The 27,289-nt window shown below is 37.0% G+C and overlaps 1 protein-coding gene across 1 annotated transcript in view; it reads left to right on the forward strand.

Annotated features, from left to right (window-relative positions):
- Positions 1-27,289, forward strand: part of FCHO2 (FCH and mu domain containing endocytic adaptor 2) — a 75,958-nt gene that overhangs the window by 39,763 nt on the left and 8,906 nt on the right. The window contains 9 exon segments of the mRNA XM_083357282.1: positions 2,183-2,245; positions 3,101-3,268; positions 6,099-6,123; positions 9,384-9,426; positions 12,212-12,306; positions 13,407-13,510; positions 13,610-13,739; positions 14,636-14,747; positions 15,636-15,791. Of these exon segments, the coding sequence (XP_083213408.1) occupies positions 2,183-2,245; positions 3,101-3,268; positions 6,099-6,123; positions 9,384-9,426; positions 12,212-12,306; positions 13,407-13,510; positions 13,610-13,739; positions 14,636-14,747; positions 15,636-15,791 (896 nt within the window).

The raw sequence follows: 27,289 nt of genomic DNA on the forward strand, positions 1-27,289 counted from the left end.
GGTAGTCCTCAGACTATGACCACTTGTTCAACAACTACTCAAAGTTACTAGAGTACTGAATGAGGGGGTCTTATATCCAGTCTTTGAAGTTGCAGCCATTGTAGTGTCCCCATGGTCCCGTGATTGTGATTTAGGCAACTGGCTCACAGTTGCAGCACCCGTAGTCACATGATCATCATTTGCAACCTTCCCTCCCAGATTCTATAAGCAGAGTCATGTAAAAGCTCCTGGTGCTTTTTGTCCCTGAGCAGCATGAGGACTTGTACTCCATAGTGCCCAACCACCCATATTCTGTTGCACCCACCTGTGGTATTCACCAGCCCATCGCCTGCCTGCCCATATTTTGTTGTGTGGATCCGCCACAAGTAGCTCTCGCCAGCTGACCTTGCCTGGGACACAATTTCAGCTGTGTAGGGACACAGTTTCAGAGGCGTAAGCAGGTGCGTATGGATTCCTGTCTCTTATCATGTCATGGTCCTGTAAGTCCTCACTTAATAACCTATGTGGTCTCCACTTAATCACATCGGGGACTGTCAGTTTTGCCATTGCTATGCAGCGTGATCACGTCTTCACTTTATGACCTTATTGCGTAGGGAGGAAATTCTGATCCCAATAATAATTGCTAAACTGTAACTTTCTAGAATGTCCTGAAAAATTGTAGGCAAAACTATTTTCTTCTAATTATTAATATTATTAATATTCTAAATAATATTAGAATAATTCTAATATTCTTTATGATAATTTAATGGATTTGATTTGTTTAAACAATAACTATTAAAATGAAAAATATCTTTAAGGTTGCTAATTTGAACAGAATGGTTTTTGCATGTCTTTGATGAAACTTTATTGGATATACAGTATCCAGTTCCACTGATAAAATTAGAGTTATATCATTTGTGCAATTAGTTGGATTAACCTACAATATTTACTTTTTATTTGGATGCTTCGCTACTCCTTGTTTAATTAGTAAATTCACGCATATATGTGTTCAGTAAGCATTTTATTATTTTTTCCCATGTACCACATTAGATTAATTCTGTATCACAGTTTCAAAATATAAAAACAATTTTCTATTTTAAGATATTTTCTTTCTTTTTTCTATATAAGTTTGATTACAATAGTAAAAAGTAATACAAATTAAACTTAAAGAAAAAGAATAATAAGAAAATATAAAAAAATGTAAGAAAAAAGAATGTTATGACCATCACAGCATCCCCACTGCACCCCATCAACATTTGGATGCTTGGCAACTATTTATGACATGCAGATCCTGGGGTCACGTGTTCATTATTTGCAACCTTCCAAGCCGGCTTCGACAAGAAAAATAAGAATGTAGTTGCAAGCATTTGCCGGTGTATTAGGCTAATAAAGGACTTTTAAGGTAAACAATGCCTCATAGTCACTTGAAAAGCCCATACCTCAGAAACTTGACAGTAGTAATCTTCAAACATTTTACATAACTTTTGTCAAGATAATCCTCTTCTTACAAGTCATAAATCAAAGGATGATTATCTTTGGTAGCTAACTACAAGGAGTTGCACTAATGACTGTGTCTCTGGCACTGCCCTCTTATTTTAAAGACTTTACTCTTTTATCTGGCTCTGCCAGTTGGCCTGGGGACCAGATGAGGGAATTCCATGCTGGAGATGGCTGTCAGATTGATGGCAGACTCCATCCCCTCCCCTCTCTGCTCTCTACCCATCCATCCTTTCACTTATATTAATTATTCTCAGTGTGTCCCTTTGTCATTGCTTGTTTATTCTATTTTATTTCTCTTTGCACTTTTTCATTTTTCTTTTTATTGTAAGCCATCTGGAATAGTGCCACTGCAAGATAGGTGGCAAATTTAACAAATGAAACAAAAATTACTTTCATAAGAAAAATTTAAATATAGTTTCCAGGATATTAAGCAACAGGATGGAGGCCTTAAAGAAGCAGTTAAAGGTCATGGAGATGCTGCACAGGTCGTTGCGTCCAAGCTATGAAGGGTCAATTTCAGAGTTGTTCTTAGCCCTCGCTATTTCTGCTTTGAGAAAGGTGTCTTCAGCCTGAATTAGTTAACTGTCTTCATGTAGTCTTTTTATGTAGCATTTTAACTGTTTTCCACATAGTACTTTTAGCTGTTTCTGTCGAGTATGAATTCTACAGAAACATATTTTAAAATAAGTGTTTTTTCTTCCAGAACATTCCAGATGTAGATGATGAGGGATATAGCATTAAACCTAAAGATTGTCAGAATATCCTTTGTTGTTATTATATTTAATATTTTCATATATATAAAGCATTAAATGATTTTATAGACCTTAAACATTCTGTTTGCAGTAGTTGCATACAATATTAATTAACCTGGCATTCTCAGAGTGTGGATCTCAACCCCAGGGAGGGGGCTGCAAAATAATGAAGAGAAGGTTGCTGAAGCATTTTCCTCACAAGCTTGCCATATTGATGCATATGTATTCTGAAAGGAGAACAACAGAGCAGTTTCACAACCCTCTTTCCCTTTTTTTAACGCACTACTTTTCCTTTCAAAAGAAACTGTGATAATATCTGGTGGTTCAAGGGTTTTATCAAAACTCTGACCCTTGTTCTGCAGAGGCAGCTATTAGAGACTGCTGTGAGGAAGGAGAAATTGCAAGAGTATTTGGAGGGATACCCATTGCTAGGCTGGAAGAGGCAAAGCCTGTCAGTGTTTCATAAACTGCAGCATTTTATGAGGAGTTTTATGGATAACTGATCTAAGACAATAGGATATCCTTTCTTTTCCATGATATATGGGCTACAGTTTAATTATTAAATAAAAGGAATTTATTTCTTCCTCTCTAACCCCAGTGAGTTATCAGTTTTATTCATTCAGTGCAGGTGTGTCAAACTCGCCACGTCACATGACGTGTCACGGCGTATCATGACTTTTTCCCCATTGCCGGAGCTGGGGTGGGTGCAGTTTCAGCATGATGCATCCGGCCTATAAGCCGGCAATTTGACACCCCTGATTCAGTGGGTTAGGGTTAGGGTTAGATACATTTGTCACAGCAGTGTTTGAGAACCCTGCATTAATTGATCGATCAACTTTTTCCTTAACTGCAAATAACATGCCAAAGAAAACCATTTTTATTCCTCAAGTGATTCTGACTCTGAAGATGATGAACCAAGAAAGTTCCGTGTGGAAATCAAACCTGTGCATTCAGACTGTAGTTCCCATTATACAGTGCCTTCTTTGGATGAATTAAAAGAATCAATAGGAAACATCACACTTTCACCAGCTATATCTGTAAGTAAACTTTATATGCTATTTAGTATATAGTAATAGGGAAAATATACCATGGTTAATACTTTCATAGGAATGTTAGCATAACTCATTTAGCATAACTAGTTTTAGCATGTTTTAGAATGTTGTATTAAGTATTTTAGAGAAGGAATGAAGCAGTTAATGTTACATTCAGGGACTATGAATACAAAAAAGCAGTGAGAAAAACAACATCAAAGGAAAGAAACCAGCTGAGTAGGTTAGCTGTACTGTTTTACAAACAGTTTTACTAATATTTGAACCTATTTTATACAGACTTGTGCAGCCCTGTATCTTAAACCTGTTACAAAAGCAAAAATAGTCATTTTAGTTCAAACTGGCATTTGTGTTTTGAAGGCAGATACTTCAATTATGTTCAGCTAGAGAGAGATTTAAACTAGTTGTAACATTTAGGAGATAGACATTTTCTTGATTGAATTCTGTCCATTGCCTGATAGAAAATAATATTGTTTTGTTGGGCTTCTTTATTCAAACTATCTAAAATGTGAGGAACAAGAAAAGTTTTCTTCAGTTTAGCCAGTTACAGAATAGCCTACATTTTGTAGGGATGATCCTGAGTAACCCTGTAAATCTTTTCCCAATTTGAATTTATTTCAAGAGGGTGGAAGCAAAATCATTCCATCATCCAACATTTCACTCCATTGGCTTTTATTCTGCTGCAAGTATGGGACACTCTCCTAGATGTTTAGGGAAAGAAATGAAAGATTTCAGTTTGAAGATGATTCAGAATAGTCCATAGATTCCAATTTATTTATTTATCTTAATCTTAATTTTCAATCTAATCAAGCAATCCTAGAAGTTTATAATATATAAATATATTATAATAATATATTCAAAAAGTCCATAAAATCCCAATATTATTGTTTTAAATGGCGCTGTTTGATTACAATTTTCAACTTTATATAAATTGTGGAACATCACAATAATCTACACTCTAGAGGCCCAAATTTACTCTAAGATGGATAGTTTCAACTTCATTAAGGAACAGTTACAAAATGCAGTAAAAAAATGCTAGTATTAGGTCAGTGGATTTTTGTAAGGAATCTTGTCCATTAAAATAGGATCATTTTAAAACTTTGTTTTTATTGACACTCTAGTTTTACGTTTGAAAATTAGAAAAGAATGTCCTTTTGCACACATAGCATGTACAAAACTCTGTGTAATTATGTTTTCCTTATTTTATTTCCTATGCTAACAGAGACATAGTCTTGTAAGTATTAAATCATATTTAATTAGCAGTATCATACTGCTTGATAAGGGATATAGCTAGAATATTGTAATTGATTTTATATACTGTAATGTTCTGTAATGCACAGTTCACTCAAAGCTGCCAATTAGGTTTATGCCATGAAAATTATAAAATTATTTGTCCTGGTAATAATAAATTAAGAATAAGACAAGAATAAAATTCTAAGTATAATCTTTTATCAACATTTTCAAACCTGGAATCTAATTAGCCTCACACCATAAGAACAGGATTTGATTCACAGATAGTCCTTGACTTACAACCACAGTTGGGACCGCAATTTTGATCATAAGTCATGAAGGTCATAAATCAGGCACCCATGTGACTGGCCTTGATTTTACAACTGTTTTTATAGCAGCCATTAAGTGAATCAAAGTGGACATTATTTCCCCAAAACCAGCAAAAAATGTTGCACATCAGGGTCACATGTCTATGGGATACTACAACCAGTTTTAAGTGTGAGTTGGTTGCCAAGTCTCATATGTGATCATTTGACTATGGAGAGGATGCAATATTTTACAACAGCCAGTAGTATTTTAGGAGCTGAAAAGCACCCTTTCCAAGGTCATTGTAACTCTGAACAGTCGTTAAATGACTGGTTATAAGTCAGGGACTACCTGTATTGTGCTTTAACATCAGAAGCCAACAGTTTTCTTGATAATATCAGTGTTCTACCTTCCCAGTCGTAGACCTGTAAAAGATGGAATGTAACATCTGTGCAAAAGCACTGACCTGTGGCCATCCTGATGTTTCTTTGAGCTCAATATGATTTGAACAATGAATTTTTCCTTAGAGCTGAAAACTTGTTCCTTATAGTTCCTTTAAGCCTTAAAAAAAAGGAAAATGTCCCAGGTCTTTCCCAAGTCAAAGCTAGGATGGGGTTTGTTTACAAGCTGCACTTCCAAAATAGCTTTAGGAGTGGTCATGACAGGCACCTAACCTTAGGTAATATGGTTCCAGTAATCAATATTCATTTTAATTGGCCATTCCGTAATTAATATGTCATACCAAGGGAGTGAAATTGTATATCAATTTCATATAAGCTACTGTTATGATTTGTTTTGTTTATCAAAGTCTTTTTCAGGCCTTTAGTTTCATATTAAGTGAACATTTTTTACAGCAGGTTCAGAATTCAGAGCACCATGCAGAGGTGGTTCTCTTTATATAGAATAATTGGCTTTCAGTATAGAAAGATAGCTGGTTTTTTAAAATCATCCATAGTTGTTTTTATTATTTTTATCATTTAGAAATAATATTAGCCAGCTTCACTAACTCAGTTAAAAAAATGGAGGACTTCTGTAGTAATATCAGGCAACCAACATGGGATGATTGCATTGCATAAAACAATTGTGAGCTAATGATGCCATCTGATGTTCCAGTTTTAAGATCCTAAACATCCTAGATATTTTATTTATATCTGTCGTTCATTTTGCTAATGCTAATATCTGAGATTGGCTTTGTAATATTTCTTGCCTTCAACTTCTCCCTTAATTTACCAAAAAATGTGTTGATTAAAACTTGTTTTTTTCCCCATTACCTTACATTTAGGCACAAATGAACCGGAATACATCTAGTAAGTTTGTCTGAACTGGTGTCTATCAGTGACATTTTCTTATGATTATATCAGTTTAAATGTCTTTTTTTAAATAAAAATAGATTTGTGTAAACTGTGTGCAAATGTATAAATAATGTGAGTGCTGGATAATTGAGTTTCCTTCTATATTAAGAGTATTCAAAGCAGTTTTCCCCCCAACGTGGATAACTTTAAAAGGATATATCTTTTGCCACTTGCCCAAAATATAGATCTAGGCAGTCCTCAAGTTATGACAGTTCACTTAGTGACAGTTCAACTTTACAACTCACACACACACTGAAAGTACTTATGTCCCGGTCCCAAAGGTACAGCACCATGGTGGTTATTAGCCCTTCTGACCTATTGCAAAGATGCTGCAATGTGTCCCCTGCTTATTCCCCCCCCTTCTTGCTTCCTGGGTCCCCCTAGGCATTGGATCTGCTTTGTTAGGCCACAGGATTCCACCTGCACCTCCCCACTGCATCACCAATTGCTCACTTGCCTTTCAGAGATCTCCAGAGCTCAAGTTGTCAGGGCAGGAAAGAAAAGAAGGAACAGGTCTGTCAGAAAAGCCACCATTTTTTTCTCAGCTATTTACCTTTTGTCATTAGACGCTAGCCTTCCCCTCCACCTCCCCCGCCCCATTAACTCCACTAGTCTTACATTAGCACAGTTAATTGTGGGGGAAAGAAGGCATACAATCCATAGCAAACCACTCCTTCTTCCAGGCTTGTGTGATCATGTTCTTGCACATGCTCCCCCTCTCTGCAAAACTGCTTTTGCAGGGAAGGGGAAACATGCACAAGGATATATCCCTGCACTAGGCCCACCCTGAGGTACCCCATGCATACTTAATGACCTGTGCATTCGATTAACAAATGTATTGGGGAGAGCAGGGATGGGGTTTGTTCATTTAATATGATTCATTTAACATTACGATCATAATGCCCTTAACTTGAGGACCACCTGTATATAACTTAAATACAATATTTGTTTAGTGGCACTGTCATATTAGGTGACATAAAGGATACTTTGGAAGATTCTGACACTGGAAAATGAATTACACAATAAATCTTTAAGTCTATATCAAATTGAGAAAGGGTCTTCTTCAAATTATGATGAATTATAGTACTTTAAATGGGCAGAGAACTACATGTATCGTTCAGGTGATTTTCTTAAAACCCAGTAGGCTGTAGCTGATCAAATTTAGTCTTCATTAGAAGAGGAAGGAGAACTGATAAAACCTATACATTTTAAATTTATACTCTAACATATTTAAAAGGGTAGAAGTTCATTCCCATATAGAGCCAGAGTAGACAGGATATTTTAATCTATGATCAGATCATCAAGCCATTTCTCAGATGGTAAATTCAGATCAAAATGTACCCTGAAGGAAAGGTTTTTACCATTTTCTTCATTGATATTTGTAGGTGCTATTTTCCCTAATTGATGGGGAAGGGAGGTACTTTTTAATTAAAACAAGCAGGACATTGCTTCTAAAAAAATTTTCAATTCTTTTAACAGCAATGGCCATTTCCCCCTCTTAAGTAATTAAGTAGCCTGTTGCATCTATACTGCATCCGTGCTGTGTTTGTGTGTGAGGGGGTGTTAGATACAGATATATAGATATATAGAATCCTCAGGAACTAAGCAGGGTCCTTTGCATGCATGTTACCTGTGTGTATTATGTGTGTGAATGTGTTTAACTTTCTGCTCATGCCGTATTTTCTACATGTCTGTATTGAGAAGCATGAGGCAGACTGCATATGCTCTGCTCTGAGTTACATGACCAGGAGGGAAGGGTTGCCAGTATTCCAAGTGATGCCCAACTATTTTTCCCATAAGAGTGCCTGGAAAAAAAAAATTCTGGTATGCTTTTCTCCATAGCCTCATTTTCACAGTTTTAACTAGCGATTTTCAAACTTAACCTTTCCTTTGTTAGTTTCTTCAACAACACCAAATTTTATTTCATTTTATTCTAGTTTTGGAAAGTTACCCTACTTGACAATCCTGAGTCCTTTTCATAATCTATGTTGAACATTCTGTTGGGTTAAAAAGAATAGCTAAATATGAAAGGCATATACAGCATGATTCACAGGATTTTTTTTCTTTTACAATCCTTTAGTACTCCCCTCTTGAGTTGTGTGATCATGACAGGTTGAAGGAATATGTTACAGAGAAGGATTTGGCAAGATTTCAGTTCATTCCCCTGCCTCCCATTTTTCTAAAATCCCTCAGATTTGGCCCAGCATTATTTCCAGCACTCTTGTTAGGTTGAAAAGAATAAAAATGTCACAAGTGGAAAGGAAAACTTAATCTAAATGCCCCTCTCATACTTCTGATCATTTTTAAAAATTTCAAATTGCCAAAAGCTACATCTCATCTGATTTACACCTTGTTCAATACAAAAGTTTATATACTACTTACATGTTGAATTTCCAAGGGGGGAAAAATATTTCAACATAGTAATTTAGCACATTTCTTTTTCCAGGTGTTAGTTTCTTTATTGTTAATTACTTCACTTCTAAAAATCAAGTTTGTTGCCATTTTGATATGTAACCTGGGATATCAAGGGAATTGATTCTTTCTTCAGGAACTGTTGGGGCTGCTGGTTTTTGTTTGTGTAAGCAAGGGATTACTGCTGATTCAGTACACATATGAAAGGTTGTCGCTGTTATATATGAACACAGAATCAATCAATCTAGAAGTCAAAGCTTTAGTTTAGATTAATATATACAATAAATTGCCTTTCAGTAAAACTGCCATGTAAAGGTTTTTGCAACCTGTATTTATTCATTGCATTGTTTTGTATCCCACTTCTTCCATTGAAGTTATATACATACGTTGCATTTATGACACATAATAGATAAATTATAAATGATTCCATTTAACATTGTAATCAAACAATACCAGATCTAGAGAAAACAAAACAAATTATTTAACTTTTGGGGCTGCCTTTAGATAGGACAGTTAGATGGTCTTATGTGAAAGAGGATACAATTTTGCTGGCAGGGATCTGGTGCTGTCCTTCTTGTTCCTAGATAGAATATCCCCCATATGAGAATTTGTATTAGATAGGAAACACATCAGAGCAAAATATGATAAAACCAAATAATTTAAATTGTAATACATATCAGTTTTTATTGAACATTTGAGTGAGTTTTTGTTTTCACTTTTCTCGATTGGTATTGTGCTTTTTATAAAAACTTGGCTGATTTTGTTAATTAAATATTTTTTAACAAATATATCTTTTTAAATAGGTGAAGAATTAACAAAATCAAAGTTTTCTGCTTCATCTAATGAGTAAGTTTCATATTTGATATTCATGTTTATTGGAAAGGCATTGAATATTATTTTGCAAGATTTTTTCCAGTTTGCAGCATTCACAGCTTGATTTGATATTACAGTTTAGACATTAGCAAACATGTTTTTGATTTTTCCTTTTAAAAATTCAGTCTTTCATTCTGCTTTGTTGTTAATTTGTGTTCAGATTGCAATAAATATATGCGTAGATTGAGTTACATTTTATATTTATTTTTTTAACCTTTGCTTATATTCATACTGAAAAACAGAAAGTTATAATACCAGCACAATAATAATAGTTATAGTGAAAAATAACTAGCTGTGTTATAGTGATTAATCATTCGACTGTGTAAAATATAAGCTTAACACAGTTCTTAGGTGAATCTGTTTTTCCCATTGACTTTGCTTGTCAGAAGATTGCAAAAGGGGATCACATGACTCTGGGACACTGTGACCATCATAAATATGAATTAGTTGCCAAGCATCTGAATGTAAATCAAGTGACCCCGGGGATGCTGCAACAGTCATAAGTGTGAAAAGTGGTCTTAAGTCACTTTTTTCAGTGCTGTAACTTTGAATGGTCACTAAGCGAACGGTTGTATATCAAGGACTACCTGTACTTCATCACTTTTTCCTTTTTCGGGGGGTGGGTCATCAAGTTTTTGACACCTTGCTAGGCGACTGGTTGTACTTGAATATTGTCATATCCTAAAAGTGGTACAATGTGTGAAAAGGTTGAAAAGCATTGATATAGAGCCACGTGGCAGCAATATTATTATTCAGTCATGGATATGGTTCCTTATCTTTGTCTGTACAAGTAGGCCTTCTGTCTTTAGACACAAGAATACACTAAGACTCCTAGAAGTTTAACACTGTTTAAAATAAATATAAATTATTTTCTTGCTTTTGTAAGATGGCAAACTTTTATTATAAACAATTACAAGTATTGTTTTCAAATACACTTAGGTCATATAGAACAGTGCTTTTCAACCTGTGGTACGCATACCACTGGTGGTAGTTCGGCACCTGGCAGGTGGTACGCATATGACGGGTTGAAAAGCACTGTTAAAAAAGTGTAAAAGTGTAGCGGGGAATGAGCTGAAGCAGCAGCAATGCCGCACTGGCCTGTAGGAAAGTCAGCTGGAGTTTCCCTATCAGCAAATCAACCCCAAGGATAAAACACCCAGACACAAACTGAGCAATGTGGTCTATGCAGTACAATGCGGTGAACCATGTGCAGATCTGTACATTGGGGAAACAAAACAACAACTTCATAAGTGTATGGCACAACATAGGAGAACAAACCCATCAGGACAAGATTCAGCAGTCCACCTGCACTTAAAAGACAAAGGTCACTTTTTTGAAGACAGCCAAGTCCACATTTTGGACAGAGAGGACCGCTGGTTTGAAAGAAGGGTCAAAGAGTCCATCTATGTCAAAATTGAATAGCCTTCTCTCAACAGAGGGGGAGGGATACAACATCATCTATCTCCAGTCTACAACACAGTCCTTTCAACAGTTCCAAGAAGGCTCCACACCCATTTGCACTACTCAGGTGACCCTGATGACACAGATAAGCCTCTAGGTGGCAGCAACGACTCTAATGAATGGAAAATCCTCTGCAAGGAATATAAATCCTTCCATTCCCCACCATCCAGTCAGAGCTGAAGAAGGCTCTTGGACGAGAAGTGAAATGTCTTCAGAGAGAAAAAAAAAAGAAAGTGCAGTTGCCTTATGAAAAAGCACCTTTGGGGTCTCCAGGAGAAGCTAACTTCTGCTCAAACCTCTTCGCCGTTCATCACAAAATAATTTGGGTTTTTCCTATTTAGAATCCTATCTAATTTCAGGGCAGAATTTTAAAACAGTACTGAACAGCAATTAACTATAGTTAACAAATTTATCTTCATTTATCGATGCTTATCTTCCCAGAAGTATCATAAGAAGCTGTTAGTCCTACAGGGCAGTTCAGATCAAGGAACAGATGCTGCATTGACCTAAGACAAATTCTTCATGTGAATTGCATTTAATTAAAATTTAATTATTTTACTGCTATTGTTTTTATATAGTAAATTGTTTAAGAATCTTAGCAATTTAGTAAATTATTTCAGTGTATTTTAAATTTGCTTAAATGTTACAGTTTTATAAAGTTCAATTTTATTTTTATTCTAATTATCTTAAAACTGTACTCAATTGTATTTTGATCACCTACCATAATAATAACATTAACTAGCAAACTAACAATAAGTTTCTGTAGTTGTTAATGCACTATTAATTGTAATTGTCCCAGATACGGTCGTAAGATGACCCTGGGCACATGGGACAATTTTGCAGTAACCTGTTGCTTTCAGATACCAATCCTGATCAACATATTACATCATCAAGTTCTGTGCAGCAGTACTCAAAACTCATCTGATAAAATTACCTGTGTCTGGGCCTCTATAAATTAGATTTAATGAGCATCTAGTTCTGCCATATTACAGTGCCTTATAAGTTGATATATCTTTCCACAAATTATGTATGCTTCCCTATACCCATCTAAAGCTTCTACCCCTTCTTTTTCATTCTGTTAGATTCTTGCTTTAAATTTTTAATTGAAGTATCTTTTTTATTTTAGTTTTACTCTTGATATGTGTTTTTAGATTCTATGTGCTTTTTAATGACTGTATCCTTCCCTCTTTATGCTGGCACATGACTGATAACATTTTGATTGGTTGATTGGTTGTAGTAAGATACATTTTATACATATGTATACTTTGAACTTATTTTCTGATATCTTGTCCATTAGGAAAAGTAACAATGACCTCTTGGCATGGGACCCACTCTTTAGAAATTCTGGTGATTCATCTTCCCTGACCTCAACAATGTCATCTTCTTCATCTGGTAACATTTCAATCTATGAAAAATTGAAATTATGCTTGTTTTTTAATAAACACTTATATTGAATGTGTACTATATAAAAGTATTATAAAATACACTGTAGCAGTCATTCAGATCTGTACTTTTTCATGCTAACATAGTTATTTAGAAGAGAAAGGTAACTCTAGGAATTTTTTTATATTTTCTGTAACTTCTAAACATGATAGTCTCTCTTTTCAAAGCTGTCTTTTGATAAAAGCTCTTGCACATGCCATAATGCTATCAAGCATTATTTCAGATGCACAGTAGACTTTGTGAATTATTATTTATATATTTAGAATACGGTATAAAATCTCAGGTGGAATGGAACAACTCGGTATGGCCACTCCATGCGGCCAGCTCGCCACATCCATGTCACTTCTGCCAACTCCCTGCTACCAAGTTGTCGCAGGATAACTCAAAGGGCCAATTCACTGCAGGGACAGTCACCACGGGCAACCCGAGGGAGAGCCAAGCAGGTGGGCAAGCGAATGGATGGGCAAAACAGTGGCTGTGGCGGCTGAGGACTTCCCATTTTCACAGTCCCTGCTGCTGCGGTGAGCTCCAAGCCATGCGGTAGCAGTGGGCTGGGAAGTGATGGAGGCCAGGCGCATCCCATTTTCATACCCGCTGTCACCAAATGGCCCAGACACCACTGTCACTACTGAATGACCCGTAGCGGTGGCGGGGTGTGTGAAAATGGCCTCCCGGCCTCCACCAACTCCCCACCACCTACCCCAACCACCACCACTGCCGAATGATCCAAAACTCAATAATTTTAACTTGAGTAGTAACTATTTCTGAAATTTTATTATAATGTGATTCATTAAAACTCTTTATCGATGCTTTACATATACAATAGCTATAAACAGGATAATGGATTTTTTTCACAGTTCATAAGCTATGGATAATAATTTATAGTAATATACCTATGGTACCTACGTTGAACTATTTTTTAGTTTAGCCGTTTCCTGACTTTTAAAATACTGCTAAATTAATCTTAGATTTAAATATTTTTGGAACAATTTGCTGTTATTTACTAATTAATTGTACAAACAGATTAATATTCTGTAATTGCCTTCCAGGAAGACCAACAACTCCTCTTTCAGTAGGAACATTAGTACCTCCCCCAAGACCAGCTTCTAGACCAAAGTTGACTTCAGGGAAACTCAGTGGAATTAATGAAATTGTAGGTTCATTACATCTTAAGACTAATGATCTTTACTTTCCTAATCATAGCATTGTTAATTTGAACAATAAGTTAATGTTTTTCAATTTTGTTCGTCAGCCAAGACCATTCAGCCCTCCTTTGACCTCCAATTCCAGTCCACCTCCCTCAGCCCCTTTGGCACGTGCAGAGAGTTCTTCCTCGTTATCATCATCTGCTTCACTAAGTGCAATAAATACACCCACTGTTGGTAAGTTATTGTCTGCCACTATTACCTTCACATCGTTTTTAGCTTCTGAAAAAAGATTCCTTATTATTTATAAAGATTTATATGCCACCTAGCTTCATTGTCTCGAGGGACTGTATAACTAAATGGATAATGTAGCATCCAAGCACTCACCCATTCACCCAATACAACAAATCTCTCATAAATCAAAATCAAAAACTATCACCAGAATGAAAATCAATTTTCAACAAAAAGATAGGCAATCCCTAATGTCCAAATGTCTATTGAAACACCCCTGCTTTTTCCCCAACTACCCAAAACAGTAATTACAAGACTGAAAATCCAAACAGAATGATTTCAGGTAATGCTATTTTTCTGTCTCCACCTAACTAGATCTCAATGATTCATACCAAATCTATCCATTTTACCATCACTAGAATATAAACACCCTTATTGTAGATGGATATGGTGTTTTTCAGGAGCAACTAGACACCAAGGCTCCCAACAGTTAAATCACTTGGGCTTACAGAAGGTGAAACTTGCATCAGATATAATAGAAAAAGGTCCACATTTTAGAACTTACAAACATCCACAGAGAACCACTGTATTTCATTATAGAACTGTTGTGTGGGGAAAAATATTTTTATAGTTTATTATTATGACCTTATCTTACTTTGATTTTGGAGTTATTGATTCTGAGCTCTTTTTCATAAAAATACATAATAACCCTAATTCTAATTTTGATATGACATTTAAAAATATTTTTTGCAATGAATTTCCATTAATTAGTGAGGTATTTTGAATTCTGCATCAACTTATACATAATATTTAAAAACAAATGTCATGAAAAATGTAACTATAGAGTTAACAATTGTAGAGTTAATATTATTTAATTGAAGCCTTTATATTATGTATTCTAGGAACTTCACGTGGGCCTAGCCCTATCAGCCTAGGAAGTCAAGATACGTTGCCTGTTGCAATAGCCCTAACTGAATCTGTAAATGCCTACTTCAAAGGAGCAGATCCCACAAAGTCAGTATAATTGTAATTCATTTTGCATTTAAAAATCAGATAAGGTTTCCTTCTTAGTTTTGAGCAAATTTTGAAACTTCAATACATTGATATATTTCAGTAAATATATTAGTAAATTGTGTCACATTTTTAAACAACTGTTGTATTTTGGGAACACGTAACTACTGCAGTATTTTCATCTCTTTTGCTCGACTATTTTATAGACCTTTCAGGTTTACTTTTTAAAAAAATCCCTTTCAACAAAATTCCATCAAATGCATTTTCTTTATATACTTACTGTGGACTGGACTTCAAGCAAAATGTCCTTTCTGTAGAACTAACCATTCCACTCCCCCAAATTCTGACCAGAACTTACCCTTGTCTTCTACAACTAAGGTAGCATTTGTATCTACTTGGCTGGAATGAATGTGGCAGGCTGTCTGCACCAGTGTTTTTTAAACTCGGCAACTTTAAATTGTGGGTTTCAACCAACATGCTGGCTGGGGAATTCTGGAAGCTGAAGTCTACACATCTTGAAGTTTCCAAGTTGGAAAAACCCTGGTTTATAGCTTTCACCAAAGATACAGAATGGCATTTGCAAGAATTCTATCTGGAACATTTCCAAAGATGGTGATTGTGCTTTGGATGCTCAGTGCTTCCTGAAAATAAGAGCAAAGTTGTTCTGAGCAGGTTTATGTGAGGAAAATTGGCTCCCCATTTTGCTTCACCTAAATTCTACAAGATAAGGCAGGGAACTGAGCTTAATTAATTAAAAATGGCAGCTAATACTTGCTTGCAGTTTAAATGAATAAATGAGTTTATGTACATTTCAAATCCAATAATATATTTTACTGTGATTCCACTAATTAACTATAAAAGTAACACTTGTCTTTTTACATTTTTCTCTAGATGTATTGTGAAAATAACTGGTGATATGACAGTATCATTCCCAAGTGGGATTATTAAAGTCTTCACTAGCAATCCATCTCCTGCTGTGCTTTGCTTTAGGGTAAAAAACACAAGCAAACTAGAGCAGATTCTTCCAAATGTGCAACTCGTGTACAGGTTTTGTATCTTTTATTTATTATAAAGCCATAAATTTTAATTATCTTTATATAATTTCATTCTACTTGACTTGCAAAATATGCTTCTTTCATAAATACCCTTACATTGCTTGCATTTAAGTTTTATAATTTAATTAAAATTCATTTTATGATTATGATTAAATTTAACTGTTAATTTCATAGTATTTCATTTTAGAAAACTGTTCTAAATAATTTTAATCCAACTTTCAAGATGGATTAAAAAATCCAGCTATGCTATGTTATGCTAAACTATGCTGTTATGTTATGTTACATTATGATATATTTATTGCTGTTCAACTTGAAATACTTTGAGAGGCTTACAGAATAAATTAAACATTATAATGCCTGATCCCAGACATAGTTTAAAAATATTTAACATGAAAAGGAAATGGTGAAAAAAATATGACAGTGTAGATTAGATGCTGCTGTAATGTTCTTAAACATTATTGGCTCATTGATTCATAGTTTATTTTATAACTTCTTCAAGACTCATTATTGAAGTATTCCCTTTTCTATTCATTTGCTTTACATAAAACACATAAAATCATGATTTACTATAACCAAAACTGAGGCTATGTCCCAGAAACTCCTTTTTTTCTGCTTTGCTAACTTCATAGGGATAACATGTGCAATTGTTCATATTTGATGGAAACAGTATGCAATAGCTACATAAGAGATTGAGTACCTCATGCTAGCTGCCTCTGTTCCTGCGTAACATGTTAAAGGATTTGAGAAAAATATAATTTTAATAGGAGCCCTGGTGGCACAGTGGTTAGAATGCAGTATTTCAAACTAACTCTGCCCACAGCCTGGGGTTTGATTCTGATGGGCTCAAGGTTGACTCAGCCTTCCATCCTTCCAAGGTCAGTAAAATGAGGAGCCAGATTGTTGGGACAATATGCTGACATTGTAAACCGCCCAGGGAGTACTGTAAAGCACTGTGGGGCAGTATTATAAGTGTAAGTTAGATTGCTATTATTTGATCAGCATTTATTGTTAAGTGCATTTGATTCTTTCCTTGTGATCTCTCTGGCATTATAAGAATGTATAGAATGTATATTGCGAACTTTTCAAAGCTAAGGGATTTATTTTGACTGTATAGAGCAGCTTCAGCATTCTTTGTGGTCTTTGAGTCACCACATTAGCAGAGATTTAAGAACTTCTCTATATTTGTCCTGAACTTCCTTTAAAGAATATTTCATATGAAATAGTATGAAAAACTGTTTTGTTTCTCTTTAACTTTTGCTTTTATAATTCTAACTTTCAGTTACAACCTTCCAATAAGGTCTTCAGGTTTGCTTGCTTGCTTAATCAATTAATTAATATATGGCTGATTAGTCACTCATTGGCAGACATTTTGTTACAGTAATAATTTATGCACATTGATGACCATTCACTTTGCCTTTTGTCCTGGAAATTGGGTTGTAGATTCTTATGTGCACTATATAAAATAAAATTCACTAAATAGGAAATAAACCCTACTCCTAAGAAAAGAGTAGACAGTCACTTGTCTGAAATAGTATAAGTTCTCCTGCTCGAGCAGGGGGTTGGACTAGAAGATTTCCAAAGTCCCTTCTAGTTTAGTTCTGTTCTACTCTACTCTACTCTACTCTACTCTACTCTACTCTATTCTATTCTAGAGCTTTATCATGTGAGGAAATGCTCTGGGCTTCAGTGGCTATAACATACAGGTCTTGACACTTAAGGTTTAAAGTTATTCCTTCATTTTATTTGTTATATTTATTTGGCACCTATCTCGCTGTGGGGCTACTCTAGGCAACTTGGAACAATAAAAAGGAAGAAATGAAAAGAGTGTAAACAGAAGACATTAGAACAATAAAATAAAATAATGAAAAAGGACACAGCGCAAATACATGAATATGATAACCAAAAAAGGATAGACGGGTGGAGTGCAGAGAACAAGGGGAGACGTGTTATCATTTTCAATGTTAAAATTCATCAGTTTAACAGAACAGATTCTGTTCAAGATCTTTAAGATGGGTTTCTTTTCTTTTCATCTCTTTGCTAATCTATGACATTGTCAGTGTCCTACAAGACCATAACAAACGTAAATTGCTCAACTTAGTCCCTTCCTTCACATCTAGAATGAAAAAAAGTACCATAAACTATCTTCTGAAAAGTTGTTTTCAGTTCTAACCATGCTTGTTCTGTTCCATTCACAGCTGCCTCCCTGCTGTTCCTTGAATGCAGCTTGTTTCATTGGTATTTCATTCACCTTAAGCTTCTAGTCCTAGGCTTGAATTGAGGGAATAGTCTCCATCTTAGATCATAATTGGATGGTAATCTATTCAATATTCCTATTCAGACCTGAACATTGTCATTTCCTGACTACAAGGACTCTCCAGATTCATATTGTTCTCTGATAAATAGAATGTCTATTCATTATTGGAATATACATGTTAGTGAACAGGTTCGGCTTAGGGCTATCCATATTTCATCAACCAGTACACCCCTAAAATCACAGATGCAGAAAATTATTGTTACTCTGTATGTCTTTCATGATTCCAGCTTTACTATTTAATACTTTCAAAGCACTGTGATCAGTTCTTGTTGTATACGTGACTAATTATCAGCATTATTTCAGCATCTCATTCGCTCCTCACTCCAATGCTAAATAATATGTCTGATCTGGCTCCTCAGAAGGGCTTTTGCTGTTCTTGCTACTGAAGCTTGATCTGCTCTGTCATCAACTGAAGAAATTAGGCATTAAGCAGAATAACTGCTAATGTGTTAGGTTTAAAGGTCTTATCAGCTTAAATGTACCATAAATGGCCCCATTTTTCTTAGAATACATTCTGACAATTTCCTTGAAGCCATTTTACCACTACCAGTTTTACTTAAAGTTGGCTTACTTTGCAGATCTATATTTTTTTTCAGATAATTCAACCTATTGGCAGGGCATGAGAGAATAATGTTTCATCTTTTAGCAACTTTCCCTAAATTTTAGTGCACTTGAAGCAACTCCATATAAGTGTTACCCATCAGCACACCTGGCATCAATTGACTGAGACATAAATTAGGTGGAACTTTGCTTTAAAACTGCCAGTCATCATAACCATATGGTGTACTATTAACATATTTTTGTGGGAGAAAATTTCTTTGTTTCTCTTTTATCTCCTTGACAACAAGAAAGAGTAATGTATGCCTTACTGAGCATATCTATTCTCGTAGCAGCAGATACAAATAGTTGAACATTCAGAAGACTATGTCTTGACATTATTTGATTCTGAAATGAAAAAGCACATTCCCATGAAAAGAAGGTTCTCCTATGAGGGTCTCTGTCTAATTGAACACTAAATTATTTTGTCAGGACTGAAATTTCACATGGCTCCTCTTCTACCCCTCTTCTTCATTTTGAAGACTGTAGACTTCAGTGATGCCTACTTTGAGATTGTTACTTGATTGCAACATATATTACTTTGGCATCAATATTACCACTTTTGTCTTCCTTTTAGCTGGATCAGTATTATAATCTAACAAGGATCTGTTATGCTTTAAAAAAAACTACAACCATAATTATTTCCCCTAATTTAGGAAGTATCTGTCTCTGCATAAGGACATCTAAGGCATTTCACATTCCAGGAACTTAATGACAATGCCTTAATTTAAGACCAAAATAAAATGGCACGTAGAGAAAAAACAATTTCTGTATGCCAAGGAAAAGGAATTATAACTGAAAATATTTATCAGGAATAAAATTTTAAAAATGAAAAACTAATTTTTAAAAGTAAAAACTTTGATTACTGCAGCTTCCAGAACAAAGACTTCTTTAGTCCAAAATCTAAGGGATACACTGGGGGAAAAGTACAATGTTCTTGTCATGGTTCCAACAGATGAAACTCTTCAAAGAATTTTGAGGCATTGTTTACCTTAAAGAATCTTTATTCGAGTAGCATGGCATCAGCACTTACATGGTCGAAGCCAAAATCTGAATTCCCCTCCCCTGAACACAGAGTATCAATGCACAATTCCCTCCTCTAATTAATAGTCATAAATCACATTCTCCAATTAGTTTGAAATGCAGACCTTCTCTCCAGTTCTCCAACCCGCCATTTCTTATCTCTTATTTCAAACAGCCTTGAATCATGCACTACTACGATATTGTTATGTCTAATTCCCATACACATTCTATCTCCTCCCCCCCCCCAGAATTATCTAATTCTAACTCTTAAGAGTAACACATAAGTTAAAGAAAAAGGCTGCCTCTCCATATATTGTCAAAGCAAGAACATTCAATGTTAGCAGCATTGACGTTCGGCCCCTCCCCTTACAAAAAGGACAGATCCTGTAATGTAAACAAAAGCATACATTAGGGACTGTCTCTCGGTTTGTTGGGGTGTTTCTTATAAAACCTTTTGATGAGTCTCTCGGCTTTCACATCGCTAGATTTCACCCAACTAGCTTCAGACAGCGAGTATCCCTTCCATTGAACTAGGTACTGCAATTTCCCCTTAGAAATTCTAGAATCAAGAATAGACTTTATTTCATAATGAGTCTGAACTGCCACTACGAGGGCCCTGGTGCGTTCTTAGGGGGAGGTCTTAAAAGTGGAGCCCCAAAAAGGTTTCAGCAAACTGCAATGGAAGACAGGGTGAACTCTCCCCAAAAGCCTTGGGAGTTTCAATTCTACTGTGACCGGGTTGATGATCTTTACGATGGGGAAAGGCCCCAAGAATTTCGGTCCTAATTTTTTACTGGGTAATTTGAGGCATAAATATTTAGTCTACAGATAAACCTTTTCCCCAACTTGGAAAGTTCTTTGGGGGGCCCTCTTTTTATCTGCCTGCTTTTTATAGGTTTTGGAAGTCTTTTTTAAAGCAGTTTTCGTGGTTCCCCAAACTTCTTCCCACCCCCTCACCCATTGATCAAGTGTCTGGGAAGTGGAGGGCGCCTGAGGATATTCAGGTATTGGGTGAACTCTATTCCTGTGGCTATTCTGAAAGGCGTGCAGCCAGTGCTGCTGTGAACAGATTTATTGTAAGCCACCTGTGCGAAGAGGTCGGTCGGTCCAGTTTGTTTGTTGGTATGAAACATAACATCTGAGATATTGCTCCAGCATTTTGTTAGCAGATTCCATGGCTCCATTGGTAGCTGGATGAAAAGCAGATGATAAGCCTTGAGATGATCCAATTAATTTAAGAAAGCTCCTCCAAAACTACACCCCTCTTTCCGATATTATTCGCTTAGGTAGATATGTTTCAGGAACAATTTAGTCAGTCATTGGGCAGATGGGAGTCCTTTCCAGGCAATAAAATGAGCTTGCTTCAAAAACAGGTCTATCACAGTCCAGATGACAGTATTTCCTCTACTTTCAGGTAGGTCTACTATAAAGTCTGTAGCTATTTCTTCCCATGCTTGAGAAGGGTCTGCCACTAGCTGTAGTAATCCAGGGCGGGGGGGGGGGTTCCCTGGAATTCTTTTCAAGGTGGCAAATACAGTACAACTACTGACATAGTTTTTTCCACATCCCGTTTTAACTCTGGCCACCAAAACTGCCGGTGGGTGAGATGTAGAGTTTTTTAATATGTAAAGTGTCCAGCCTGTTTTACATCATGGCTGTGTTTGAGAGCATTAAGACAGAGGCAAATGCAGTCCCCCCCCTTGTAAGCCAAACCATCCCCGCATGTTAGGGATGTTTGATTGTCTTTAAACTGTTGATTCGTGAGGAGCTCTTGTTTTATTTTCTTTGCCCCAGGGTCATCAGGATTAGGGGTCCTGGAGGCTTGAGTTGAGTGGCAGTTTGTGGATTGGAGATAATTGCCTCATTAACCTCTTTGCATTCGCTTTTGTACTGGGGCAATCTCGATAACGCATGAGCTAGGAAGTTTTTTCCTCCCAGTATATACTTTAGAGTGAAGTTGAAATGGTTAAAGTACTGTGCCCACCTCACCTGCTTTGGGGACAATTTGCAGGGAGTTTTCAGTGCTTCTAGATTTTTGTGTTCTGTCCATACTTCAAAAGGCACCTTGCTCCCTTCTAGATAGTGTCGCCAGTTTATAGCCCCCACCTAATTGCCAATGCCTCCTTCTCCCAGATTGCCCATCTCCTTTCGCTTTCAGTAAAATTTTTCGAGGTGTAGGCACAGGGTTGTAAGACTCCACTTTGGTTCTTTTGCAGTAATACAGCTCCAACAGCCACGTCGCTGGCGTCAGCTTGAATTACAAAGGGCTTCCCTGGGCAGGGGTGTTTTAGGACTGGTTCAGCAGCAAATAGTCTTTTTAAATTCTCAAAAGCTGTTGTGACAGCCCATAGTCTATGCTAGTGGTTGGCTCAGTCGCAACTTCCCTCCTCCTTTGCCTGTTTTGAGTAGTTCTGTCAGGGGTAGGGCAATCTAAGCACATTGGTTTGTGCTTAAATTGTAAGCCGCCCTGAGTCTTCGGAGAAGGGCGGGATATAAATGGGATTAAAATAAATAAATAAATAAATAAATCTCGGCAAAGGAGGGGATGAATTGACAATAGAAGTTGGCAAAACCTAGAAAACTCTGGAGCTGTTTGCAAGTCTTTGGGGGCTGCCATTCTATTATAGTTCTCACTTTGGCTGGGTCCATTTCAGTGCTCTCGTTGGAAATTCTGTAGCCAAGGTAATCTAATCGGGTCTGGTGAAATTCACATTTTGACAATTTGGCATAAAGCTTGGCATTCAATAGTTTCTTTAACACTTCTCTGACAAGCTTTATATGATCAGTCATATTTGTGCTGTATATCAGGATGTCATCAAGATATTCCAGAACCCCTTTGTATAAATGATCATGTAGGACCTCATTAATCAACTGCATGAATACAGCTGGGGGGCCCTGTAGTCAAAATGGCATGATTTTGAACTGGTAGCTTCCCAAGGGGCAGTTGAAAGCAGTTTTCCACTTGTCTCCCTCCTTTATTCTCACCCGGTAATATGCCTCTCTCAGGTCTAATTTAGTGAAGACACTCCCCTCACCCGAATCCTCAGTGGCAGACGATCTGGTAGCTCTCCACCGGTCTGGGAAATGCGATATGCAGGAATCCCTTCGTGGTAGCTCAACCTCGTCTGCCTTTGAAGCCCTTGAGGGTGGCAAGGCTGTCTCAAGGAGTCTCCGCTGTGCTGGACCCAATCTGACAATCAGATCAGCTGTCCTAACGGCTTGGGGTTTGCCCCCAGCTGGGAGGTCTGCAAAAGTTCTTTCTCCACCAGCGTGCTGGTGCTGATCTGGTGTGCTGGCTGTCACTCCCCCCCCCTCCCCCAGGGTAGCAGCTGCTGCCGGGATGCTAGCTTCAGGCAATTTCTCTTTCTCCATGATGAAATCTTCCCCGAATCTTTGCCAGCTTATCGCTCAATGATAGGGACAGTGACTGGGGCTCGGGACCCCTAGATAGTTAGGAAAGATGGAGATTTTGGCTTAATGTCATGGTTCCGACAGATGAAACTCTTCAAAGAACTTTGAGACATTGTTTTATCTTAAAGAATCTTTATTCAAGTAGCATGGCATCGGCACTTACATGGTCGAAGCCAAAATCTGAATTCCCCCCCCAACACAGTATCAAAGCACAATTCCCTTCTCTAATTAACAATCATAAATCACATTCTCTAATTAATTTGAAATGCAGACCTTCCGTCCAACCCGCCATTTCTTATCATCTCTTATTTCAAACAGCCTTGAATCATGCACTACTACAATATTGTTATGTCTAACTAATTCCCATACATATTCTACCTCCCCCCCCCAGTATCATCTAATTCTAACTCTTAAGAGTAACACACAAGTTAAAGAAAAAGGCTGCCTCTCCATATGTTGTCAAAGCAAGAACATTCAATGTTAACAGCATTGACAGTTCTCTTTTTTGCTACAAAATAAGCTTAGTTAAAAACAACATGTGTTTCTGAATTATTTGTGGAAATAGCTCTGGAGAAATAATCTACAATTTGAATTGCGACCTGAAGATGCAACTGCTGAAATAAATATAGAATAAGATTGTAGACCTTTAAAAAAATCATACCACAAATACGGAACGTGATTCCACAGGCCTGAGTTTCTATACTAAATGGAAATGCAAACTCACATGATGTGATGACCCAGGGCACAGGACAGAGGCAATGCAGTCAGCTGGCAATTCAAAACAATTCTTTTATTGCTCCAAATGCTCCCACAACAAAAGAACACACACACACACACACACACACACACACACACCTTCAGCCAACTCTGGCTGAAAATAGGTTCAAATACAGTCTGATTAGCATAAGCAAGTACTCAAGGCCATAGAAATAACAAGGAAGAAAACATAAACTTAATGAGTCTGTTTGAATCTTAGCTTGCCTGAGGAGTTTTTCAAAAGAGAGAATCCGAAATAAAGTCCGAGGTCTTTTAAACATTCAAGCAACGAGGTCAGTCAGTTCAATAGTCAGAGTTTCCAGGTTTCCAAACAGGAGTCACAGAACAAGAGAACAGCAACAATACCCAACACTCCCAGGGTTCAGTGTTTGTTAACAACAAATGCCCCACCCCACAGCGTCTCCTTAAATCTCAATCCCCAGGTGTGCCTTGTGGAGTGGGGCGGGATGCTCTCCTCCCGAGTAATTGAGCCTGCCTGCGTTGTTCCCTCCTTCTCTCCACTCCCCATGTTCTAGGATCAAATGGGGGTGGGCCTTGCTCATCGCCTGAACTCTGTCTCCCCTGTTCCAATCCTGAAGGGCCCTGGCCTGCCTCAGCCTGCTCTTCCCCACAGTCCTCTGAAGCCACAGACACCTCTCCCTCGGCCTCCATAGGGCCCTGTTCCAGCTCCATTTCCTCCTCAGATTCCAGATTCAGGCTCAGACGGAGGCATAACACATGATCAGCAGTGCAACTGCAATGAAGAAATCTCATGGACAAGTTTCTTCATAAAGACTTCTAAAGATTGATTTTGTTCATCATTGTAAGGAATTTTTCAAAATTGTAAAATATTTTTACAAATAAATGACCTGTAAAGGGTCATTTTATCTTGAACATCTCAATTTATTTTAACGTTTCAACATCTGTGGCATGTTTTTCCTCAGAATTTCTAAGCTAGGTGATTTTTTTTTATATGCACAATCTCTAAACCTTTTAATTCTATATTTTTTTGATCTGGAACGTCCAGTTTGCTTCATCTCCCAAAAGTTTTATCAGTTTTTATCATTATACAGTCAGTCATTCTAAAACAGGGCTTTTCAACCAGTGGTATGGGTACCACCTGTGGTACATTGGCACCTGGCAGGGGAGGGGAATGAGCTGAACTGGTGGTAGCACCGCACAAGCCTGAGCAAGATATGGTTGGAGCTGCAGGGCTGTCAGGGCTCAGCGGAAGTGCCAGGATCAACACTTCTTCGGATCAGCTCCAGGATCCAGCTGGAGCTTGGCGCTGATCCTGGCACTTCTGAGCCCAGAAGAAGCGCCAATCAGCTGGAATGTTGCAGCATCTCCAGGGTCTTGTGATTTACATTCAGATGCTTGGCAACTGATTCATATTTATGATGGTCACAGTGTCCTAGGGTCATGTGAAGTAACCAAAACCTGCTGCAGCCACCCAGCAGACAGGGGGGGGGGATAAAAACCAAACACCCCACCCCACCCCACCCCTGCTGCCAATCCTCAACAGAAATGCTCACAACAATGAAAACCTCAGACAGGAGGAAGAGCGGCGCCGGGCTCTTGCTTGGCTGTGGCTTGGGAGGCAGTTTTCTTAGTGCCATTGTAACCTCGAACAGTCACTAAGCAAACTGTTGTAAGTCGAGGACTACTTGTACTTCATCACTTTTTTCTTTTTTTCTTTTTTGGTCATCAAGTTTTTGACACCTTGCTAGGCGACTGGTGGTACTCGGATGTTGCCATATCCTAAAAGTGGAACAAATGGGTGAAAAGGTTGAAAAGCCCTGTTCTAAAAAACTACAAATCAGAGCTATATAAGCAATTCTGTAGCCTTCTGCTGTTTGACTACTTTCAATAAATTCAGTTTTCAGCTTTTCTTCAACTTCATCTCTGAGAAACTGTTCTTGGAGAAAGAAGAAGTTCATACTAGCTTTCTTTGTCTTTTTTGGACAAAGTAATTTAAGCAAAGACATTTTCTACTTATTAAACATTTGGAGATTAGAGAGAGAACTCTTAAATTTAAGAAATCATAGATAAAACATTGGCATATCAAATCAGAAATCCTCAAGACGGAACTGATCCTTGCAATCATTTGTCAAAAACTCCTTGCATAATTGAAAGCCTTGGAACGTGTACAGTTTATATATCACTGCTTCCCAAATCTAGGTAAATTACCCAAAATTGAGAGGACATGTGGGTAATGACACATAAATATCCATTATCCGATCATGGATTGACTTAAATTGATTTAAAATGTTTTACCTAGTTAAAAGGAACATTTGATAAACAGTTTTGGATAATGAAGGAAAAAGTTTGGGAGCCACTGGCTTAGATCATTTATCATTTCCAGTAGTTCCACTGCACAATATCATGACCATAGACTTTAAAGACTTTTTGATGAAAGTCATGTCATCCCAAGTATCAGGAGATGTACAGGTTTTGTACATAGACGAACACATACTTAAAACCCCATAGATAAAAATATATTATGCTAGAAATGATCTTTCTGCCCAAAGTGGTCATAAAATTTCATGTAAATCAGTCAGTTCTGCTACCATCCATTTCCTCTCTTTTCTGACATTGAATAGCTTTCTACTCTTGGACATACATCAATTACATACTAGCTTTCCATCTGGTGTGTAGTAAGGTCTCTGTCATAAATAAATTCTGCCAGTCTCTGCATTTATTGCTTTACTTTTAATGATAGTAGTTTCAAGAAACCATCATTTTTTTCATATGATATTTCTAAGGCTTCTTCAACATAAAAGAGAACAGTATTATCTACAGCTGGGAATTTTCTCAGTCTTAGTAACATGTTCTCAACCATATATTTTTATCATGCCAGAGTTGCTGCATTCTTTTAATCATCTATATATATGATGCTCAGGGACTGCAGTGAAGAACAAATTATTCACCTAATCATTTTTAAGTATAGATAGATGCATATGACCCATTTTTTCTACCCTGTAAGAAGTCCATGTCCTGAGAAAAAGATTTAGGCCTCTATTGATCCCAATGTCATGGAAGAGAATGGGCAGAGTTACCTTCTACATTGCATGATGAAGGGTTGTTTTTTTCAACAAAATCCTCAGCTTTGGAAGATTCCTAATATAGGTTCTGCATAGGTGCATATCCCATTTTCAGTACATGAATGCAACAACATGCAAATAAGTCTCATATGGTACTTAATACTGCAGTCCCTATTAAAATGAGATATAGCATGCAGAAGTAATATATTGCCACAAACATTTCAACACAGCAATTGGAAATGATTATTCATATTTATTTCTAGTTTTTATCATTAATTGAACATCATCATATATTAAATGTGTTCTCAAATATTAAAAATGGTTTGCATATACTATATTATGATC

Source organism: Vipera ursinii (genome assembly GCF_947247035.1).
Source record: "Vipera ursinii genome assembly, chromosome: 2".
NCBI lineage: Eukaryota > Metazoa > Chordata > Lepidosauria > Squamata > Viperidae > Vipera > Vipera ursinii.